The 22,189-nt window shown below is 45.3% G+C and overlaps 1 protein-coding gene across 1 annotated transcript; it reads right to left on the reverse strand.

Moving 5' to 3' along the window:
- Positions 1 to 2,521: 2,521 nt before the first annotated feature.
- Positions 2,522 to 17,230, reverse strand: irs2b (insulin receptor substrate 2b). The gene is made up of 2 exons (XM_060929679.1): positions 13,733 to 17,230; positions 2,522 to 4,305 (listed from the first exon to the last, which is right to left on the reverse strand). Exons 1-2 carry the CDS (start codon positions 16,932 to 16,934, stop codon positions 4,301 to 4,303), a joined length of 3,207 nt encoding a protein of 1,068 aa, XP_060785662.1. The 5' UTR covers positions 16,935 to 17,230; the 3' UTR covers positions 2,522 to 4,300.
- Positions 17,231 to 22,189: the final 4,959 nt, after the last annotated feature.

Consider the following 22,189-nt stretch of genomic DNA (forward strand, 5'->3'; position numbering starts at 1 on the left):
CACAGGTGGATCTTAATCAACTAATTATGTGACTTATGAAGTGAATTGGTCGGACCAGCTCTTATTTAGGGGTTTCATATGAAAGGGGTTGGATGCCTACGCACATGCCAGATTTCTGTTTTTTCATCTTAATTATTGTTTTTGCCACAGTAAAACAAACAAACAAACAAACAAACAAACAAACAAACAAACCCTACCTTTAAAGTGATAGGCATATTGTGTAAATCAAATGGTGCTAACCCCGCCCCCCCAAATCAATTTTAATTCCAGCTTGTAATGCGACAAAACAGGACAAACACCAAGGGGGATGAATACTTTTGCAAGACACTGTATACTAGCATCAGGATTGGCACATCAGAACGGGCAGGTGTACTGTTTAATAAAACACGGGGGCTCAAGACGTCATAGCCCCTGCATCATCTACAATTCTGGTGCTATAATCAGCTACAGTCATACTGTATAATACAGAAATCAGAGTAAATTACAGCCAGACCAAGCTAGCGTTCTACACTTAATCAGAGCAAGATCTAACTGACACCACACTCAATATTCATAGCATTAGAGGGTTGTTTTGTGTTTTTTTGTCCACCTCACCTATATACACACTCACACTAATCTCCTTTAAGAGACCAAACTGAAAGATTTCATCTCATTCCAGACTTAATTAGCATTTTAATTAGGTTAAGAATTAATAATCCTTTGACATATGGTTTAGCGCATAAAATGATAATCCCTCTAGCTAATTACAAATTCTGCTATAGTCTAGGTTACAAGGCTTAATGATCTGCTGTGTGCTTTCACTGACATCTGATGTGACTTCATCTCCCATTATCTTTATAGCCCTTACCCTGTTACTGTATATTAATAAGAGAATAAAGGTCTGACCTGTGTGTGTGTGGTAGCTCTGATGCTCTTTGGGAAGACAAGATGAATTAAGGCATCTGCTGCCCAGAAAGGCTGGGCCGACTTTATGAAGTCTTTCACGATTGGATAAACACAGGCTACAGACAAGAGTCCTCTATCATAATGGAACAGACGGACACTTAACATTTCTTAAATAACGTTACTGTTTTTATTGCATGTGGCTATTCAGAATCATTACAGTTTCCAAAGCAATACTAACTACACTAAGATTAAATTATCTCTTAATAGCATCACAATGTGTAGTATATGAAATATATACAATGGAAGACAGAAAAAAAAACAAAAAACAAACCAAGGCTCAAAATACTTATCTTTTCCATACTGAGAAATAACAAATCATCTGAATAAGAACACTGCTCAAATCACTGGTACGATCCAATAACAAAAACAGCAAAGTTTTCATTTTAAAGTTGGCTGAAAAAATGTGTACAGCAAAACAAACCCATCAGTTTTAAGGTTTTATCAAACTGTAGGAATACAGTATTTATACATTTGGTTTCTTTCTGTAAACTAATCTTTAAAAAATGTAAATATTGCATATGCCATATGTTAATTTGTACCTATGTAGCTAGAACTCTCATATCAAGTATTGTTCAATTATATTTGTGTGTATTTTAAATGTTACAGCAGTATAAAATATTTCCTTAGTGGCATTCATCGTGCAGTTTGCACACACTTACAAACCTAGCAAATAATTAGAAAAGAAAACCTCCAGGTCAAACATTGGTGTTTGGCCAGTACCTTCATTAGTGCTTTAGCTTTTGGGGAAATTCATTTAAACATATACTGTGTATGTACAAATACATAAATGTATTATCTTTAACTTAAAAAAAAAAGAAAAAAAACTTTCCAAGGTCACAACTGCACATCAGTTGCATTATCGTTATATATACATTATTTACAAGTTTCCAGGCAAACAGTTCATATTCTTAAAGGAACAGTCCACCGTACTTCCATAATGAAATATGTTCTTATCTGAATTGAGACGAGCTGCTCCGTACCTCTCCGAGCTTTGCGCGACCTCCCAGTCAGTCAGATGCAGTCAGACGCGCTGTCACTCCTGTTAGCAATGTAGCTAGGCTCAGCATGGCCAACGGTATTTTTTGGGGCTGTAGTTAGATGCGACCAAACTCTTACACGTTTTTCCTGTTTACATAGGTTTATATGACCAGTGATATGAAACAAGTTCAGTTACACAAATTGAAACGTGGCGATTTTCTATGCTATGGAAAGTGCGCACTATAATGACAGGCGTACTAACACCTTCTGCACGCTTTGGCAGCGCATTGATATCTGAGCTCTGTATCAATGTGCTGCCAAAGCACGCAGAAGGTGTTAGTACGCCTGTCATTATAGTGCGCACTTCCCATAGCATAGAAAATCGCCACGTTTCAATTTGTGTAACTGAACTTGTTTCATATCACTGGTCATATAAACCTATGTAAACAGGAAAAACGTGTAAGAGTTTGGTCGCATCTAACTACAGCCCCAAAAAATACTGTTGGCCATGCTGAGCCTAGCTACATTGCTAACAGGAGTGACAGCGTGTCTGACTGCGTCTGACTGACTGGGAGGTCGCGCAAAGCTCGGAGAGGTACGGAGCAGCTCGTCTCAATTCAGATAAGAGCATATTTCATTATGGAAGTACAGTGGACTGTTCCTTTAAACAGGTTGCATGTGTCAGTTTCAGTTCACTGGTTAAGGGGGTTTAGTTTTGTGACTTTTAAATGGTTTCGGTTTCATTTTGCTTTGCTTGTAGGGAGCTGCAGAATACTCTACATTCAAATTTGTCTTGCGTTACAATCAAAAACGTGTGTTAAGTGCGAGACAAAGCACTGGGCACTGGTATAGGCACGGTCCCTGTCTGACACTATGGTGCAGCAACAATGCATTAAAGCCTCCCAAGATGTCCCTGAAATGTGTCTGTCCCATTAACCAACTGCTCCCTTAGTGTACCAATCAGAGCCTATCAGAACCGAGCACATGGAGCTGGCTGTCCTGGTCTAAAGCAAAGGAAAGGCCGCGAGTAAAGAGTAAAGATATTTAGTGGTGACTAAGGGTGAGCAAGCAGGGGTCATTACCGTCTCATTGTCCATCCAAAAGTAATGGGTTAAAGTGTGTTCTGGTGCTTATGTGGTAGACACTCATACACACTGCGCATGTGTACGATGAGTATCGGTTTCTGTCTGGCTGACTTTGTTCCAAACTAATCTCCTTCTCCAAGAGCCTGCCATGCATATCTGTGTGTGTGTGTGTGTAAGGCAGCATATCGCTGCTTCCCCTGCCATTCACCAGCACTCATAAATAGAATTATATTAATATCCTTTAAATATCTGTGTAATACTTAGAACAATATAAGAAATCTTTGATTGCAGAAGTCACTGTCCATGATGAAAGCCACTTCTACTGCACTTAGAGCGATTCAGTTTCCATGGCGAGCGGTTGGTCTTTGATACTTTGCAAATGTGTATAGGTCCATAACAAATTTCCATAACAAAAGAAAACACTGTTTGACAGTCAGTAAGGCTTTGGATTGGCATTTTTTTTTATGACATTCAGCACTGAAAATAAATAGTGTTTTTTTAATATATATATATATTTTTTTATATGCAACTCAAAACCTGGCTTTAATCTGAGGTAGGGTTTTTCAAGCAACTACTTGTTTCAGTTAATTGGTGAAGATTGTGATGAAATGCCACCTTGGTGCAGTGCTGCAACCATCCGCATACACACGCGTGCACGCACACGCACGCACACGCACACACACACACACACACACACACACACAGAGTACATACATCCAAAACACCTCTTAATGCACACATATAAATAAAAAATAAATACGTGCCATGTGCAACGTGTAGTTATGCATGTATCCGTGTGTGTGCGCACATGTGTACACTTGTGTGAGAATGTGCAGATATTACACTCCAGGTTTGATTCACATGTTTTTGCATGTGGGGAACACTGGCCTCTTAACATCCAGAGCACTTGAACAAAAAACCAGTGGAGCATAAACAAAAAGAAGAAGAACTGTGTAACTCTAGAGGGGTGTGAGTGTGGAGTGACACACAGACAGATGTGTGGTCCAGCCTTTGTTTTTTGTCAAGCGTTTGAGTCATTTTCAGAGCAGCACAGAGATAGAGGACCACGTCATTGAGGGCAAAGAGCAGGTCAAGTGTCTGTGTTGCCATGACGATAGCCATTCATACAAGTTCAGGGGTCAAAGATCAGGGAAGAGCTGTAGCAGCAGCAACAGCAGCAGCAGCGTGGCCCATCTGTCCACATGGCCACCTCTCCTCCTCCTCTACTCCTTGTACCTCCTGGTCCCGAGGAAGAACTGAGGAACCAGAGCAGGGATGGAGTCTAGATCTGTTTAGTCTGGGGAGAAAAGCAGATGAGAGAAAATGAATTAATGTGAAGAATGTAAACACGTCCAGACAGAGATAGAGACATTCATGTGTGCCAAAAACAACAGCAGAAACAAACAAGCAATAAATCACTGTTTTTTTTTTCTTTCTTATGAGAACAATACTGATCAAAAACAAAAAAACATGAAGTCACTGCTTACTCCTTCTACTCATAGACTGCTGCCTTTTATGGACTAATTTCTAATTAGCTATGAATCGCTCTTTGTTTTCCAGTTACCAATGGGCACGTCGTTTTTTTATTTTTTCCAAGATTTTCAAAACCATCAATGGTGATATATATCTGAGAAGTGGGAGTGAAATAGTTGCACACACTAACCCCCTCTCTTCTTTACCAAGTAAGGAATGTGTGCGCCTCTGCTGTGAGCAACTGAAGTGGCAGGTGCTCTGAGAGAACACAGACAGTGGCATTTAGTGTTACGCAGCTGACAGTGTAAGCTTTCCTATATCTCTGAACGCAGGAATACAACACCGCCGTTTAGCACATATTCCTGCATTATCAAAAGTGGGTTGACACGGAGACCGTCTCTGAAACACACGCATGGCATTAATCTAAACAGGATATTAAAATTCATAATAAGCACTAAATATCATTGGGATGATACAGCACATAATAAGAGACAAATTGATGCATTTTTTTAGCATCCTGAGGGTCTGGAATGGAGAGGATTGCTTTCATTGGCATGACGGCTTCGAATATGAAGCAAGTATTCGCTCACACGGGCCTCTCCTTCCTGCCACACAGCCAAATTTCAAACCACCTCACAACTGCTTATTTTCCATCCAGAACAAGAGCTGTTTACAAAAGCTGTTACACACTTGGAGCTACACACACAGCTTAAGGCAACAAGAACATCCAGCACTTGTGAAATCTACATGTTGGTTGTTAGGAAATTAGGAAACCCCCACATTTTACTACTGGCTCTTAAACTGGTTTACTCCTTGTCTGAAAAAAGAGGTACAGTAACATCACAGCAGAGGAACATTAACATCATTCCAGAGGAGAAGCTGTATTTCTGCCACGGCTTCCTGTAAATATGATAACCAATGTTATAACAGTCAAATTAGATGCTGTCACACAACGTGCATTTAATGCACATCCCCCTACCTGCCTCAGATAAAATACCTACCATGTCTCTGGCCTGTGTAAATGCATGAAGCCTGTACTAATTGCAAAACTTGTGTAAGAACGTTTATTATCCATCATGTATGAAGTGATGAGTAGCTGTACGGCCTCGTTTGTAGGGTAAATAGCAAACAAACAAATACTACAATAAAGTGTGTTATGCCACTGCTAGCTAACCTGCTCATGCACACTGCTAAGATGGTAATGAAGCTCCTGTAATCTTGTTGAACCCGATGACTGACTAAAGAGAAGAGTTAGAATGCGTTTCCTTACAGCTACGTACAGAAGACCAAAGTATCTTCCTTTCCTCGTTTAGCACCAGCGGTAAGGGCTTATTTCTTCTTGAGCCAGGACCAGTCACAACCCAGTCAAACTGAATTAAGGTCTACATGCAGCACAGCGAGTGTCAGGTAAATGCCACCGATCAGGTCCATCTACCTCAAGACAACACCGAGACCAAACAAGGCATCTAAGCACATTATGAAGAGCTGCACTGACCCAGTGTCAGGATGGTTTTCTGATATGGGGAAGGCAGATGAGCACAGACACACTGACAACACCATGGCACTGCTTTAGTCCTACTCATAAACAGTCATTAGTCCTTACACATACACTACTGACGTCACGGAACGAGTTATATGAGTGGCCGTGACCTATCTGTTATTCTGCTACGTGTGTGTGTGTGTGTGTGTGTGTGTGTGTGTGTGTGTGTGTGTGTGTGTGTGTGTGTGTGAGAGAGAGAGAGAGAGAGAGAGAGAGAGAGAGAGAGAGAGAGTGTGATTGGGGGGTTTGGACCAGGTTTGAATTTCACAGTGCTAATTGAGCAAAAGGAAGCCGAGCAATGCCATGAACGTCCCATGTCTGGAAAGGTGGAAAAAGCAACAAGTGGATAGGAGAGCGAGTGATGAGATCATGAGGAAAAAGTTTAGACAGGGCAGAAGTATCTATCACCTAACAATCAATCACTTATACCTAAGACACTCTCTCTCTCTCTCGATTTCCTGCCCTTTACTCCAAGCTGTGCAGCTGATAGCTGTATCAGAGCCAAGCTGAGGGAATGAACACATGCCTCATTATAATATCCTGAATGAACAGAGAACTTCAGAAGAGAGGAAGAGATGTGGAAAGGCGATACATATGCATAAGTATGTGTTTCTGTGTGTTGGCGAGCTGGCCGAATCTGCTACTCCCACACAATACCCCCACCCCAGGAATTCTAACATAAAGGCATCTGTTGTTGGAGGGGCAATTTAACCAAGTGTAATATCATACCAGAGCAAATTAACAAAATGATTCGGGACGGTTTTTAATCATCTGTCTCAGACAACCCCCCCAATACACACTCTTGCTTTCTATATGCCATGGATTTTAAATCATATTCTCTAGTGCTAGGATTGTGCAAAGTATTCATAGGGCACTGAGACTCAGTACACAGCCCAGAAATAGCTGAAGATCTGGACCTTGTGGCAAGAGCTTTTTTTTTTTATTTTTTAAAATATATTTTCAAAAGAACAACACTAAAAGAGCCAACATGGGAAACCAGAATAAACAACAACAACAACAACAACAACAAAACTAACAAAGTCAAAATGGGGAACCAGAATAAACATCACCACCATACTGTGTACCCTCGACCTCATCTTATTTTTAAGCAAGCTGTGTTGTAATTAAAGCTAGCCCAAGATTTATTGTCTACACCCTAACATATAATAGCTCACTTTTTATTCATGGACATAAAACTGGGCGATGTAGCTGAAAAATGTATCATGATAAAAATGTTTCATTTCAGCCGATATTGATCATTTTTAATGACCCATTTTTAATAGGCTAATTACTCGCAGCCATGCTGAACTTAACACTTTATTTTGAATTTAAACGCCTTACTTTTAATCAACAGTTTCCACATCGTCTACTCAGAGTTTCTCACACTTTACTTGGAGGGGCCGCCCAGGAATATTATCAGCCACCCAAAGTATATTTGGCGACCCATTTTAGCAAATGAGTATGAAGAACGAGAATGTTCTGTGAGCGATAGATAAATATAATAAACATAATGTACCGTATTGCTCAAAGGAACTGTACTGGGCTAGAATGATTGGCCAAATAGCTGAACACATGAATGGAGAGCTTTCACACTATAGATGGTCTTAATCAGTGTGCATGTTACATGTTATTGTCAACGTTACCATGACAAACATGGAGCGCTTGAATCCAGCCAGCATATTCAGCTTTGTAACAGCACACTTTTCTAGCCTATTTAACTGATTATTAAAAGGTCCCGGTACATTTCATCATTTTATTTTCTTGTCAGTAACAAAAATGAATAAGCATCTTTTTTTTCCCCTCTTTTTTAGAAATCGCAGGTACAAAATCTAAACGCAACCTGTGCTTCTTGCTGATCGATAACGTGCAATTTACTGAGCGGCACGAGCGGAGCAAATTCCAATCCGTGCGAGTGGAGCAGAATCCAATGCGATCTGAAATCACATGAAGTAGAGCGTGTTTGTGCTGGCAGGTAATGTCGGCCCTTTCTGCCAATTTCCCCCAAAAGTATATTTAAGGCCTGCGGGAAACACTGCTCATTTTCTCACTCCACGCTGTTTCTGTTGTCGTCACGTGTTGACAGTGCAACCGAACAATACACCTGTTAAACGATTGGCTGTTTGTGTGTCACCCATAGCACGCTCCATTATCAAGGGACATGACTGGCTGTTTATGAGCCAGGGAGGGAGGGAGCCTGGAGTTGTTCATGCAGCTGAACTTTGGATATTCATTATGTGCTTTTTGGGTGGTTTGCAGTTAACACATTTAAGTGAAACCGTCAAACTTTCTATCGAGCTATTTTCTTATTGCTATTGACGAAGTGTCTAATCGATGATGCATATCGCTATCGTTTTATCACCCAGCTCTAAATGGATACTCATTGATAAAAGCAAAGCACACTGTGAGCACACGTGTAATGTGAGTGAGAGGAGCGTGTGGATTGGACAGAAGATCACTGATACTATTACTATGTAACACCTGCTTCATAAATGTCACTTCTAGTGTGAATTCTAGGTAACACATAAATGCACTTCTCGTGGAAGCCATGTGAAAACACAAGGCAGGCACATATCTAAAGCTTCTCAAGTTCAGACCACCCCCTCTCTCCACACGCACACACACCCCGCCAGAAGTCACCAGCCTGTGAACCCAGTGACTCTACCCCTCCCCCAAATATCCCTCATTCACACTCACACACACACACACACACACACACACACACGGTCCGCCAGTCGCCAGCTCATTTTTATATCACAGGCTAAAATTATCCAGGAGCACAACTGCTCTTCCCCAAACACACACTTACTATATGTTTGTAAGTCCAAGACCTATTTAAAGGACGCTGTAAACATGTTACTAATTCAATTATCCATTCCTCCATATGAGATCAAAGACAGAGACGTGAAGCGGGGGTAAAAAATCCAGCCGACATAATGAACACTACATGACTGTACCATGCATGGATTCTGTCTGTGCAGTTAGTATGAGCAGCACATCACTATTACACAAGAAGGCTTTTAGCAGGCTCTCACTTCACATCCCACACTTCCTCTTTCTCAATAAGAGGCACAGAGAACAGCCTCTCGCAGTCACTATGCCATGCTCTCACTCAGGTGCTCACACAGGCAATTTATAGGCAAAGCAACGTTTTTGCAAGTGACAGTAACTATGAACCGAACACACCTGAACTTAAAGTGGCAAACGGTGATGCCGTGAGCTACTCAACAATGAAAAAGAAACCTGGGTGAAACATTGAAAATGTTTCGCATTTTAGATGCATGCTGAGATGATATGCATGTGTAACTATCCGAGCCTAATCTTCAGGTTTCTCATCGGTACAGCTCAGAGTCATTGTCAGAATGCAAATATAAGGCATTTTATTATGAAAAGCACATGCTTTTCCATCTCGTGAGCAACCTGTTCTGCAAAACAGCACAAAAAAAGTCAAAAGGACCCTTTAAATGTGTCCCATTTCAGTTCAATCTGATGATGATGATGTCGTCATTAGTGCTAAAGGACATACAAAACTGAACAGCTCCAGTTTAGAACAGGAAAATGGACATTTTCATTTCACTCAAGTCACATGCCAGGCAATTACTTCCACGCACAGCACTCTCTTGTAAAAGCAACCCGTAAAGCCTCTTTCAACCGCACCAGCACGTGCTGCTCATTTAGCACTGGAAATGTCATTTTCCTGACTACTGTTGGGACTCACATGCTTAAACCACACACACACACACACACACACACACACACACCATGAAACGTCTTCCTCATGATGAAGTCTCTCTCAGGAATTAGTACAGGCTTTGTGAACGCCACATGAAAGACTCCCATAGCTACTCATGCTGACAGAGGATATACAGTATACCCTCTTTAAACTGACAGACACAAAGACTATTTTAATGATACTGAGGGGAAAAATAAGAAGAAATGTAGAGACTCTTTGGTTGTTTACCAGGAATAACCTGATCATGTATCGGCTACGAGAGAATTTCATGCAGTGGTGTGTGTATGTTCACTTTCTCAGACACTATACAAAGCTGCTCGTCAATGTGTGTGTAATCCGTCTTATTGGTGCTGCTAAAAGAGAGTAACGTTTGAGCAGAACATCTCGGCCTAGTTTTAGTCTCTCTCTCTCTCTCTCTCTCACACACACACACACACACACACACACACGCACACGCACACGCACACACACCATCAATGTGGCTACAGCTAATTACCAAAACAATAACAAGCTGGCTGGGAGGAGGGAGGAAGGGAGGACAGGAAGAAAGTGAAGCAAAAAAAAGGGCAGGGAGCAAAATGGAGGAGGTGGACAATGTAGCTGATACGCAAGTAAGCAGAGATGAAGAGGTAAACAGCACAACGAGCAAACAAGCTGCAAGACGATAAATGCTGAAGAAGAGAAGAGGCATCAGAAAGAAAACAGATAGAGCCGAGGGTGACTCAAGAAATACAGTGAAAATGGAGTGTGTAAGCACTAAGGAGCATTTTCTTTGAAAGTAAATGCTTAATCCCCAGTCTGTGTGTCTCTCTCTTTCTCCCTCTCGCTCTCTCATGAGGTAGCAGATGGTCTGTAGTGATTAGTGTATTGTCAGTGTCTGTGTTTGGGCTTGATAACCACTGAGCACTGCTTGGAATGACAGGTGCATGACCCTGGCCCTCACCATCTGCTCCCCCCAAACACCAACCACCACCACAACACCCCCTCCCAGAAAAACACACACACCCCTCATGGACGAGGCTTCGAGGCAAATACTGGCTCTAAATTTTTTAACAAGGCTCAGTGAGTTTTCACAAAACTGGGACCCCATTATGCAATTTTTTAAATCAGGCAGCAGGGAGGTCCCATTCACATTGCACCAACAAGCAATTTCTCGAATATCTGATTACCAAGAGAACAGAATTAGAACAACTGCTCATGTATTTCTTGTATGGGTGAGCCCAAAACATCATCCAACATTTAATCTCCTACGCAATACTGCTAATGCTTCATGCTCTCTATATACGGGGTGAGGTCACAGCAAAGGATTTATACCCAAATTTCCAATGTGCATGTGCGTGGCCCTTCAGGCACAAAGCAGCTGAAAGAATCAAATAAAACCATTATAATATAAACATAATTACACCTCCCCCCATAAACCTGCTGAATAAATTTGAGTAATACATTTATGGAAATGTGTATTGTGTATAGTATGTGGGTTTGGTTAACATACTTCTAACATCAAACTAAGACAATGTGGTACAATTGTTTGCATTGTGTATGTGGAGGAGTGGCAATGAGGGGTGTGTGTGTGCGCGCGAATGAGAGTGCAGGGTTCCAGTCAGTGGAACTGTTCGAGCATTGAGACATCTCTCATTACTACTCAGCGGAGTGTGTGGGTTGGCCCAGTATCTATACCATATCAGACGCTGCCAGGAAGAAAACAGTGCCATGCTCTTTCACTCCAGCTGATCTTTTGTTTTTGCAGAATACTGGCTCTGACCGGGGGCGGCACGGTGGTGTAGTGCTGTCGCCTTGCAGCAAGAAGGTCCTGGGTTTGAGCCCCGTGGCCGGCGAGGGCCTTTCTGTGCGGAGTTTGCATGTTCTCCCCGTGTCCGCGTGGGTTTCCTCCGGGTGCTCCGGTTTCCCCCACAGTCCAAAGACATGCAGGTTAGGTTAACTGGTGACTCTAAATTGACCGTAGGTGTGAATGTGAGTGTGAATGGTTGTCTGTGCCTATGTGTCAGCCCTGTGATGACCTGGCGACTTGTCCAGGGTGTACCCCGCCTCTCGCCCATAGTCAGCTGGGATAGGCTCCAGCTTGCCTGCGACCCTGTAGGACAGGATAAAGCGGCTAGAGATAATGGATGGATGGTTCTGACCAATTGGAGCCAGCCAGATAAACATTAGCGCGTGCATATGTGTGGTGTTTTCTCCACCCACTGTTCCAGAAGTTCCTTTGCCAGGGGCTACATTTTTCAGATCTGCTCACTTTTCTGCAATAAACAGACTACTACAGGTACACCTGCTCTTCCCCAAAACACAGCTCGAACAAAACCCACGCGCACACACACACTCACTCCCAACAACAAAGACTTCTACACCCACATGCACACAGCATACGGAAGAGCGGCTTTGTCTGGGTCTTTGATGCATCACGAGTGTTATTGTGTATTTGTGTTGTTTAGATGAGAGCTCTGCTGTTTGAAGCAGTCAATCAGAGACTTCCTTCTGCGAGGATCCCACCCCTTGACCTTTTTTCAAGGTTGCGCTAAGAGTGTGTGTGACTCGCCATGACCTTGTGTAGTCTCCCTACAGACTATGTCGTCTCACACTCCCTATGCAGTCACATATTCACACACACACACACACACACACACACACACACACACACACACACACAGTACAGAAGGAAACACCTCTATTCAGTTCTTAAGTAACTATACTGTGTAAACAGTACATTGTTCATTTGTCTAGGACTGGAAATTTGTCTGGCTGCCAGGTATGTAAGCCTAAAATCTCTCCAAGCATGAAATAAAAGTTCAGCTCATTCTGTGAAAGTTGTTTTGGTCCTTAATTACAAGCAGACATTCCCATCTCTGAGATAGCACTGTGAACAGACTGCATTCCTGCTCTGAAACCCGGCACCTGACAACTGATAAACAACGTCTCTGCCTCTCTCGCTCTCTCTCTCTCTCTCTCTCTCTCTCACACACACACACACACACACACACACACACACACCTTCCATTGACAATTTTTTATTAATGCAGTTAACTGATCCTATGCCTACACCTACAGTACATCTAACTGTATCTGCTTTTTTAGTTTCCTAAACAAAAAAAATGCAATTTTTATAGAGAAGTGGTTTTCTGTGTGAGGACAGGACTGATATTCCCATGAAGACAAAACTGGCAGATACACAGTTTGCACTCACACACACACACAGACATGGAGGGAAAGAGAAGGAAAGCAAGAGACCATATCTCCAATTTGAGGAATATGAATAACCATTTGGAAAGTGTGCGCATGGAGGCTGCATTGGCATAAAATCTTAGTGTAGCACCAAATCATTTGCCTTTTGTTCTCGTATTAGCCATCTCAGGATTAAAAACTGCGCCACGCATTTAACGTCAGGCTCAGTAACGTTAGTGCTCTCACCAATAAGAGCCTGCTTCACTGAGCACTGTTCTACAGGACGCAAGATCTGCAACTTCACAACACAACAGCTAGACACAAGCATTTCATACATTTTCTGTAGGGCAGTAAAAACGTCCTGAATTAGTCGAAGTTTAACACAAGCAACATCGATTACAGTCAGATAAAAAGAAATGTGCTAATAGATGCACACGCAACAGGATATTGAATAATCTTTCTAATAACCTGTCTAAACGGTTTATTTATTCGGTCATTAGACAGACATGTCCATAGTTTACGGTTTAAGTGTGCTGGCTAAATTCATGACTTGGGATAGTCTGCCAAACATACAGGCAATAGGAAATGAACTAAGGAAGCAATCTCACAAGAGCAGTGACAGCTTAACACTGAAGAATACATAGCAGCCACAAACTATTTCAGAAAGAAAAACACTACCACTTAAGTAACCCATATCGATTTCCTTCCTTCTTGCCATATAACTCAAAGTAGCATTTCTAAATGCAGAGCCCTTGTCCATTTCATGTATAACAAACCAAACATGAGACGCTGACCCATAAAGCTTACCTTTTACTGCTGTTGCTGTGTCCTTGAATCCATAGAGACTGGCATGTATTGCACTCATGCTCCCTTTGCAACAGCTGGCAGCTTTGAATCTAACCAGAGCATCGCAACTGGCCAGTCCGTCGTCCATAAGGTTTAAGGCGATGTAGTTAAGTCCATTTTGAAAGCCCGCTGATGTCTCTCTGCACATGGGACTGCCGTGCTCCTCTTCTAAGCCTTCGCTGTTCCTCGCCAGCGCAGAGACGTTCTCTACGGAGGCTGAGCCATGCCGCCTTGCATCATGTGCGAAGGAGGGGAAAACGGGTGTGACGGTGGTGGTGGAGGAGAAGGTTTCCGAGCTGTGTCGCCGTCGTCCTTGGGGGTCTGCACGTATCACCTTGGCACCCCGGTCTGGGTCTACCAGGTGTGTGTTGGTGCCACCCAGCAGGAATGACTCAACCGGTCGTACTCCCATGGATTCACTCAAATTTAACCTCCGTGTGCAGGATGATGGGCTGGCAGGTTTGGTACAGTCAGTGGTCTGAGATGGAGGCTGAGGAGGAGAATTGGACACACAGAATGTCATTTCAGTGTAATCGTCCTTCGCCATGCCAGCTTGGCATGCGGGTTCCACCTGTGATGTGAGGTTATAACTATTTATTCCTCCCTCCTCCTCACATGGGGCGGGGCAGGCTGCCAGCTCTGGCATGGTATCCAGAGGGCTGAATGGAGCAACATCTCCAGACTTGGGTGACTCTGAACTTACGTTAATGTTCATGTAGTCCGAAAGAAGGGACCTCCTCTGCTCGCTGGACGAGCTCATGGATGAAGCAGGGCTCTCTGTGGAGGGTGGGGAGTACCTCAGAGTGGCATGGCTGAAATCTATGTTTATGTACTCACCAGGGCTTTTGGGCTCAGAGGGCACAGGGTGCTCATTCATGCTAGGCAGCATACGAACCAAATCCAGAGGCAGACGCGTGGGTCGACTGATCCTGGACCTGTGGAGCAAACTGTCAGCTCTGCTTTGCTTCAGAGGAGAGGGAGTTATTTTGGGAGCTGCTTTCTCTGGCTCCTCCACAATTTTCCAGTTTTTTAGACTCATGAGGACATATTGATCACTGTCACCATTATCTGTCTTCTGCTGGGGTTTGTAGCAGCGAGGCAAAGAGCTGTAAGAGAAGGGATGTCTGAGAGGAGGCTGTTGCTCTGTGCCACCCACAGTGGTGGGGAAGTAATCTGGGGGCGTGTCAGAGACACACAGGTCTACGGGAGACATGTTGAGGTACTCGGTGTTGGCCAGTTTCCCATCTGAGCTCTCTACAGAGAGTTTGGAGCTACACAGCATCCTCATATAGCTACTGTCATCCAGACAGCAGCTGCAGGGCGAGCTGGTCCTGTAGCCGTTGGCCACAGTGAGAGGGTGTGTCCTAGGATTGATGATCTGCTTTGGGGAGGAGACACACATAGGGCTCATGGGCATGTAGTTTTCAATCTTGTTACCAAGCGGTGCCACACCAGGTGTCATTGGCATGTATCCATCATCACCCAGATTACTACTGGAGCTTTTTTGTAATAAGCCAATTTCAATATCACCATAATCCTCAGGGTACGCCACTTTAGGGGATGCAGTGTGCGAACTGCGTCCTGAATGGCCAGTATTTTTGAACGTGGCCCTCATGAGCGTGTACTCGTCCAGTGAGGCAGAAGACACCTGGGATTGCACTCTCTTCTGGTGAGGCATAGTGAGAGAGTACGTCCTCTTTCTGTAGACTTTCTCTAGGTCCCTGATAACCTCTTCCACCATGTGAGTGCCACGTCTGCTGTGGCTGTGTGCGAAAACACCCTGCTTGTCCATGATCATGTAGCCGTACAAGTCGCTGCCATCCCGTGACGGAGGCGTCTCGGCAAAGGACTCTGGCGTAGAGCTGCGGTGACCGGGTAACGTGTGGGGTGCATCTCCTGGACTGGAGCCGCACTCGTCACAAGAAATGAACCCGGCATCACTGGGTGAGCCGGCGATGGAGGCTGTACAGCTGGCCGGGTGGGCACCATTGGAGGGCACACTGACGGGACTGGCAGCAACCGAGGGAGGCGAATGAGACACAGGCATGCATATGGACTTACTATGCTGGAGAGAGGAGGTTTCAAACGTCCTACAAGGGCGGGCTGCCACGGTGTTGGATCGGCTCAGATGTGTCCGGTTGACTCCGGGGCTGACGGGACTTCCTGCTACTGACAGCGACACCGGCCGCGTCGTCGTGCCGTCGCCCTCACTGGCCGCGCGCATCCGGCATGACGCAAATTTGGCTCCGGGCGATGACGCGGCCACGCTGTCTGTCCGGGACCGGCGCGGCAGTCCTGTCTGACTCGGCGGTAAGTGATTTAAATGCCGCCTTGCGGGCACTGAAATCGGATTCGTGCCTGATGACTGGCTTTTGCTGCGCGGCCGGAACTCACACATCAGCTCCTTCATAGCCTTCATAGCTTCCAGTATAGTCTCGTGGATGTTTTGCGCCACCACCGAGTCATCTGCTTGCATCCAGAGCTCCCCGGGGCCCGTCGCGGCTGACCGGCCCACCTCAATGAAGAAAAAGCTGTCCGAGTGGCCGCAGCGCCGGATGTTCATCAGCTGCAGAATCACAGACGCCACGTCCGTGTTGAGCTTCACGAAACTGATCGTGCGGCTTGACAAGCACAGCCGGTACACCCCGGTCAGGTTCCGACTCTGCCCGAGGCCCTTGGATTTCAGGTTCACCTGCCAGACCTCCTTATACGCAGCGCTCAGCGGCGTCACCACGCCGTAGCTCGCCTCGTCAAACCCGAGCAGTGAAGAAGCCGAGTGAGACGCAGAGCCCTCACACGCCCGGCCCTGGTTCATCAGATCCGTCAGCACTCCGAACCAGCTCTCCTGCTCGTGCTCGTTGTCGGCGGCCACGGCGAAGTACTCATCCTTGGTGTACAGCGCGATGAGGTGCTTGTACTTGGCGTCCGCGCGCTTGTTAATGTTCAGGCACGAGTCCAGCGGTATGGTCCGCTTCGCAGCCGCCTTGTTCCTCCATTTCTTCTCGCTCTCGTAGTACTCCAGGCGCGCTGGGAAGCCGTCGCTCTGCGCCTTCAGCACGAAAAAGCGCTTGTGCCCGTGCTTCTGCTTCTTCAAGTAGCCACACTTTGAAACATTGTTGCTGCTGGAAACCGAGTGTCCGACTGCTGGCGGCGGACTCGCCATCCTTCCAGCGCTGGAGAAACAAAAACTCTCACCAACTTGGATACCCAGCCCAGACTTGATATTATCTCTCTCCCGGCGCGCAGTTTCGCCGACTGTACGAGCTGTTAAGCAGTAAATAACCCATATCACTAAGTGGCTGAAGTGAAGAGGAGGGAAAAAAAAACAACATATGACGTCCTACACATCCAGCTACGGTTACAAAAAAACAGGAGGGAAAAAAAAAATACACACGCACTGATACGAGGCGGCGCAACCTTAAGGGAAGAGGCGGATCCGCCTATCTCTCCGGGTTACTCGCCTCATTGGTCGGAAGGACTGAAAGATAGTAAAACGCACGTCGCATGCCACAATCAGACCCCGCCCACTCGACTGCCAAGCTCCACCCATCGCTCTTTCAAGCCAAAGACTCCATCCGACACCGCGCTGAATAGTGTCAAAATAGTGCACGAAAGCACAGTCTGGCTGATAGTAACCTGAAATAAATCCAGTTTTTCCTGATTTCTCATAGCTTTTTCTTCTACAGATGTCCCAGAATGACCAGCACACAGCAGGTTATAAAGTGAGCTGCGTGTGATTGTATTATTACACTACCTATTTTGCACTACATGAAAGAAAGCATGAAAGAAAGAAAGCACAACTTCTGCTTTCTTTCTTTTCATCACACACTTGTGAAATTCCTCTCTGCATTTAACCGGGCGGCACGGTGGTGTAGTGGTTAGCACGGTTGCCTCACAGCAAGAAGGTTCTGGGTTTGAACCCAGCGTGTGGAGTTTGCATGTTCTCCCCGTGTCTGCGCGGGTTTCATCCGGGTGCTCTGGTTTCCCCCACAATCCAAAGACATGCAGTTAGGTTGACGTGGGGTGGCCTTGGGCTGAGGTGCCCTTGAGCAAGGTACCGAACCCCTGACTGCTGCCCACTGCTCTGGGTGTGTATTCACTGCTTCAGATGGGTTAAATGCAGAGGATGAATTTCACTGTGCTTGAAGTGTGCATGTGACAAATAAAATAAAGGTTTCTGAAGCAGTGAACATGTGCACACACATACCCAGAGCAGTGGGCAGCCATCCTAACAGTGTGTTGGGAGTTACCTACCTTTATTTTGTACTACACTGGGTGTTTTTTTTTTTTTTGCTTTTATTTTGCACTATATTGCCTTTAATTTGTATCTTCCGCCTATTTATTTATTTGTAATTGGCATTCAGGATGGTGTAGTGGTTAGCACTGTCACCTCACAGCAAGAAGGTTCTGGGTTCGAACCCAGCGGCTAACAAGAGCTTTTCTGTGTGGAGTTTGCATGTTCTCCCCCTGGGTTTCCTCCCACAGTCCAAAGATATGCAGGTTAGGTTAATTGGTAGCTCTAAATTGACCCTGAGTGAGAATGGTTGTTGTGCGTCAGCCCTGCGATGAGGTGGTGACTTGTCCAGGGTGTACCCTGCCTCTCGCCCATGGTCAGCTGGGATAGGTTCCAGCTTGCCCCCCGTGACACTGCATGGGATGAGCGGTTACAGGTAACACAAACATTCATGGTGGACAGCAAACTAAGAATTTCATTGCGCAAGAGGACATGTCCTTACTGTGCATATGACAATAAACACTTTGAACTTGAAAGGAAATAAACATGTGCACAAAGTCAGAAGCTTTCCACTTATAATAACAACTATCCATCCATCCATTATCTGTAGCCGCTTATCCTGTTCTGCAGGCAAGCTGGAGCCTATCCCAGCTGACTATGGGTGAGAGGCGGGGTACACCCTGGACAAGTCGCCAGGTTATCGCAGGGCTGACATAGAGACAAACAGCCATTCACACTCACGGTCAATTTAGAGCCACCTATTAACCTAACCTGCATGTCTTTGGACTGTGGGAGAAACCGGAGCACCCGGAGGAAACCCACGCAGACACGGGGAAAGCATGCAAACTCCACACAGAAAGGCCCTCGCTGGCTGCTGGGCTCGAACCCAGGACCTTCTTGCTGTGAGGCGACAGTGCTAACCACTACACCACCCAATAACAGCTATAAATGCATAATTTTTATCAGCGATGGACTTTTCAATCATAATCAGCGTTTTACACATCGGTTTACTGACAAGAATCTGCTACTTTGAGCTCTAGTTTCAGCTCTTGTTGTGTGATAAGGTGATATTCCTGTTCCAGACTTTGTGCTTTGTGACTTGATGCCTGATTGACTTTATGAGGGAGGATGAAAATTCATATCTGGGTTTGTTCAGAGTGGGATTAAAATGGCCAAACAGGCAATGAGGGCTGAGCTCGTGTCTGTTTTCCTGGGCGACTTTATAATAATAATAATAATAATAATAGGGCGGCACGGTGGTGTAGTGGTTAGTGCTGTCGCCTCGCAGCAAGAAGGTCCAGGTTCGAGCCCCGTGGCCGGCGAGGGCCTTTCTGTGTGGAGTTTGCATGTTCTCCCCATGTCCGCGTGGGTTTCCTCCGGGTGCTCCGGTTTCCCCCACAGTCCAAAGACATGCAGGTTAGGCTAACTGGTGACTCTAAATTGACTGTAGGTGTGAATATGAGTGTGAATGGTTGTCTGTGTCTATGTGTCAGCCCTGTGATGACCTGGCGACTTGTCCAGGGTGTACCCCGCCTTTCGCCCGTAGTCAGCTGGGATAGGCTCCAGCTTGCCTGCGACCCTGTAGAACAGGATAAAGCGGCTAGAGATAATGAGATGAGATGACAGTATATGGCAGCACGGTGGTGTAGTGATTAGCACTGTCGCCTCACAGCAAGAAGGGTCTGGGTTCGAGCCCAGCGGCCGGTGTGGGTTTCCTCTGGGTGCTCCGGTTTCCCCCACAGTCCAAAGACGTGCAGATTAGGTTAACTGGTGACTCTAAATTGACCGTATGTGAGTGTGAATGGTTGTCTGTGTCTATGTGTCAGCCCTGCGATGACCTGGCGACCTACAGCTTGCCTGCGACCCTGTAGAAGGATCAAGCGGCTAGAGATAATGAGATGAGATGAGATGAGATGAGATGAGATGTGAACACACACAAGGACTTTGACTCCGGTTTCACTTAGCTCTCTTCGTACAAACAGATAAAAAGCGTAGAAAACAACAACAACAACACAAAAGATGAATAAGATCATTTAGAGGAGAGCATCATTTTAATGCACTTGTGTTCAGGGGCGTTCCTACTAGATAAGTTAGATTGCAAAGGGAAAGCTCATCGGTTCCGGTCCACGTTGCGCCGTATCCTGCCGGAATGATCATGACGCACCCGGTTCATAGGAAATCATTCAAGTGCGAAACTGTAAACAAGCGGGCGCTCGTGACGTTGCGCAACCGGAGCTGCGCGTGTACAGGAGGTGCAGGATGTGCGCGCGCTACACCACTGCCTCTAGCGTCTCCATCTGAGGCTTGCTGAGGGTTTATTTATTTATTTATTTATTTATCTATTTATTTTTCTTGAACGCTAGTGAACAGTCAGGCTTCTCTGTCCGCTGAGCATTACGCGTTACGAGAATATTTTCTTCCAAAAGGGATTCGACATCAACCCCTCACCTAACATAGACTCAGCAGCCCTATATGTCCTGCGATGCTCTTCAGGAGGTGCCCGTTATTTCTGGAGGGGGATGCTGAAGATGACGCTGGAGCTCTGAGTGCGTCACGGGCTCGAGATGTGCGCAGGAGAAACATGGCACATTCAGGTCACTAACTGCGGATATGTAGGCTAGCTCTACACACATGATCCCAAACTCATGGACTTCCGTCTGACTCTTCACTGAGGGCACAGAGACTGCAATCAAACCCAAAACCACGAGCATCATATTATCATGCGCTGTTATTCCATATATAGTGGTAATGCTTCACAGGAGCTCTCAGATGAGTACACAGGGCGGGAGATTCACCGGAAATACGGGTTATATCTTAAACAAACACGCTATATTTAGAAAAGGAGAAGAAGAAAAAAAAGGTTCCGGAAAGTATGTACATAATGTAGCCTATAAATAAGTCTATGTTGAATAATGGAGATGATTTATGAAAAAAAAACAATATTAAAACTACTAATATAATCAATTTATAGGTCCAGTGGGATAAAAAACAATAATAAAGAAAATAAGCAGAACTTGTGAGCACTGTCACCTCACAGCAAGAAGGTCCGGGTTCGAGCCCGGCCTTTCTGTGTGGAGTTTGCATGTTCTTCCCGTGTCCGCGTGGGTTTCCTCTGGGTGCTCCGGTTTCCCCCACAGTCCAAAGACATGCAGGTTAGGTTAACTGGTGACTCTAAATTGACCGTAGGTGTGAATGTGAGTGTGAATGGTTGTCTATGTGTCAACCCTGTGATGACCTGGTGACTTGTTCAGGGTGTACCCCGCCTTTCGCCCGTAGTCAGCTGGGATAGGCTCCAGCTTGCCTGCAACCCTGTAGAACAGGACAAAGCGGCTAGAGATAATGAGATGAGATGAGATAAAGAAAATAAGCAGAACTTGCGAGCACTGTCGCCTCACAGCAAGAAGGTCCAGGTTCGAGCTAGAGGTCTGCGCGGGACGGAATTTTCAGTCCTGCTCCCGCCCGCTCCCGCAAAGAATTATGATTTTCAGTCCCGCTCCCGCCCGCCATATTTTGTCCCACTCCCGCCCGCAAATCCCGCATGATGCAGACGTTCGCGTTATTTCTCACGAAAGTTCTTGTCATTGTTCATGTCATCAACAACAGCTCTTCTAAATTTGAGTGCCCTATCATCTACATGACGTGACACAGTTGTTGGATGGGGCAGAATATCTCGCACATCGAATTTGCCTATTGTGGCTGCCGTGCCAACTAAGTGTTAGGCTAACTGAACTAATCCCTGACCAGCGATGCTGTCATACGGGCGAGGGTCCGCAGCAACAAAATCAATGCATTTCTCCACGGTCTTTGCCTTCAATGCATCTGTCCCTTTTGCATTGTTCCCTCTGAACTCCAACAATTGTTGTCCTTTTAAGACAGTACATACATGGCGATTCAGGCCTGATGTACCTGATTTATGGCCGTTGTATGTCAGAACCTTTTGGCACTTATCACAACAAGCAAAGGGCAGCTGATTTCCCTCTGCGTCGTACACGAGTGAGAACAACTTCCAAATGTCTGATTTCAGGACTCTTGACTTTTTAACGGTAAATGTACCTCTTTTTAAAGCAGCACTTACTTCTGAAGCACTGTGAGCTTCACTAGAGGAGCTCTGCTCTTCTGCCATGATTGGAGATCTCAAACACGGAAGAGCGGAAAGGAATCGGAAACGTACGCGAGATTAGACC

This window comes from Neoarius graeffei, chromosome 9 (assembly GCF_027579695.1).
Source record: "Neoarius graeffei isolate fNeoGra1 chromosome 9, fNeoGra1.pri, whole genome shotgun sequence".
Taxonomy (NCBI): domain Eukaryota; kingdom Metazoa; phylum Chordata; class Actinopteri; order Siluriformes; family Ariidae; genus Neoarius; species Neoarius graeffei.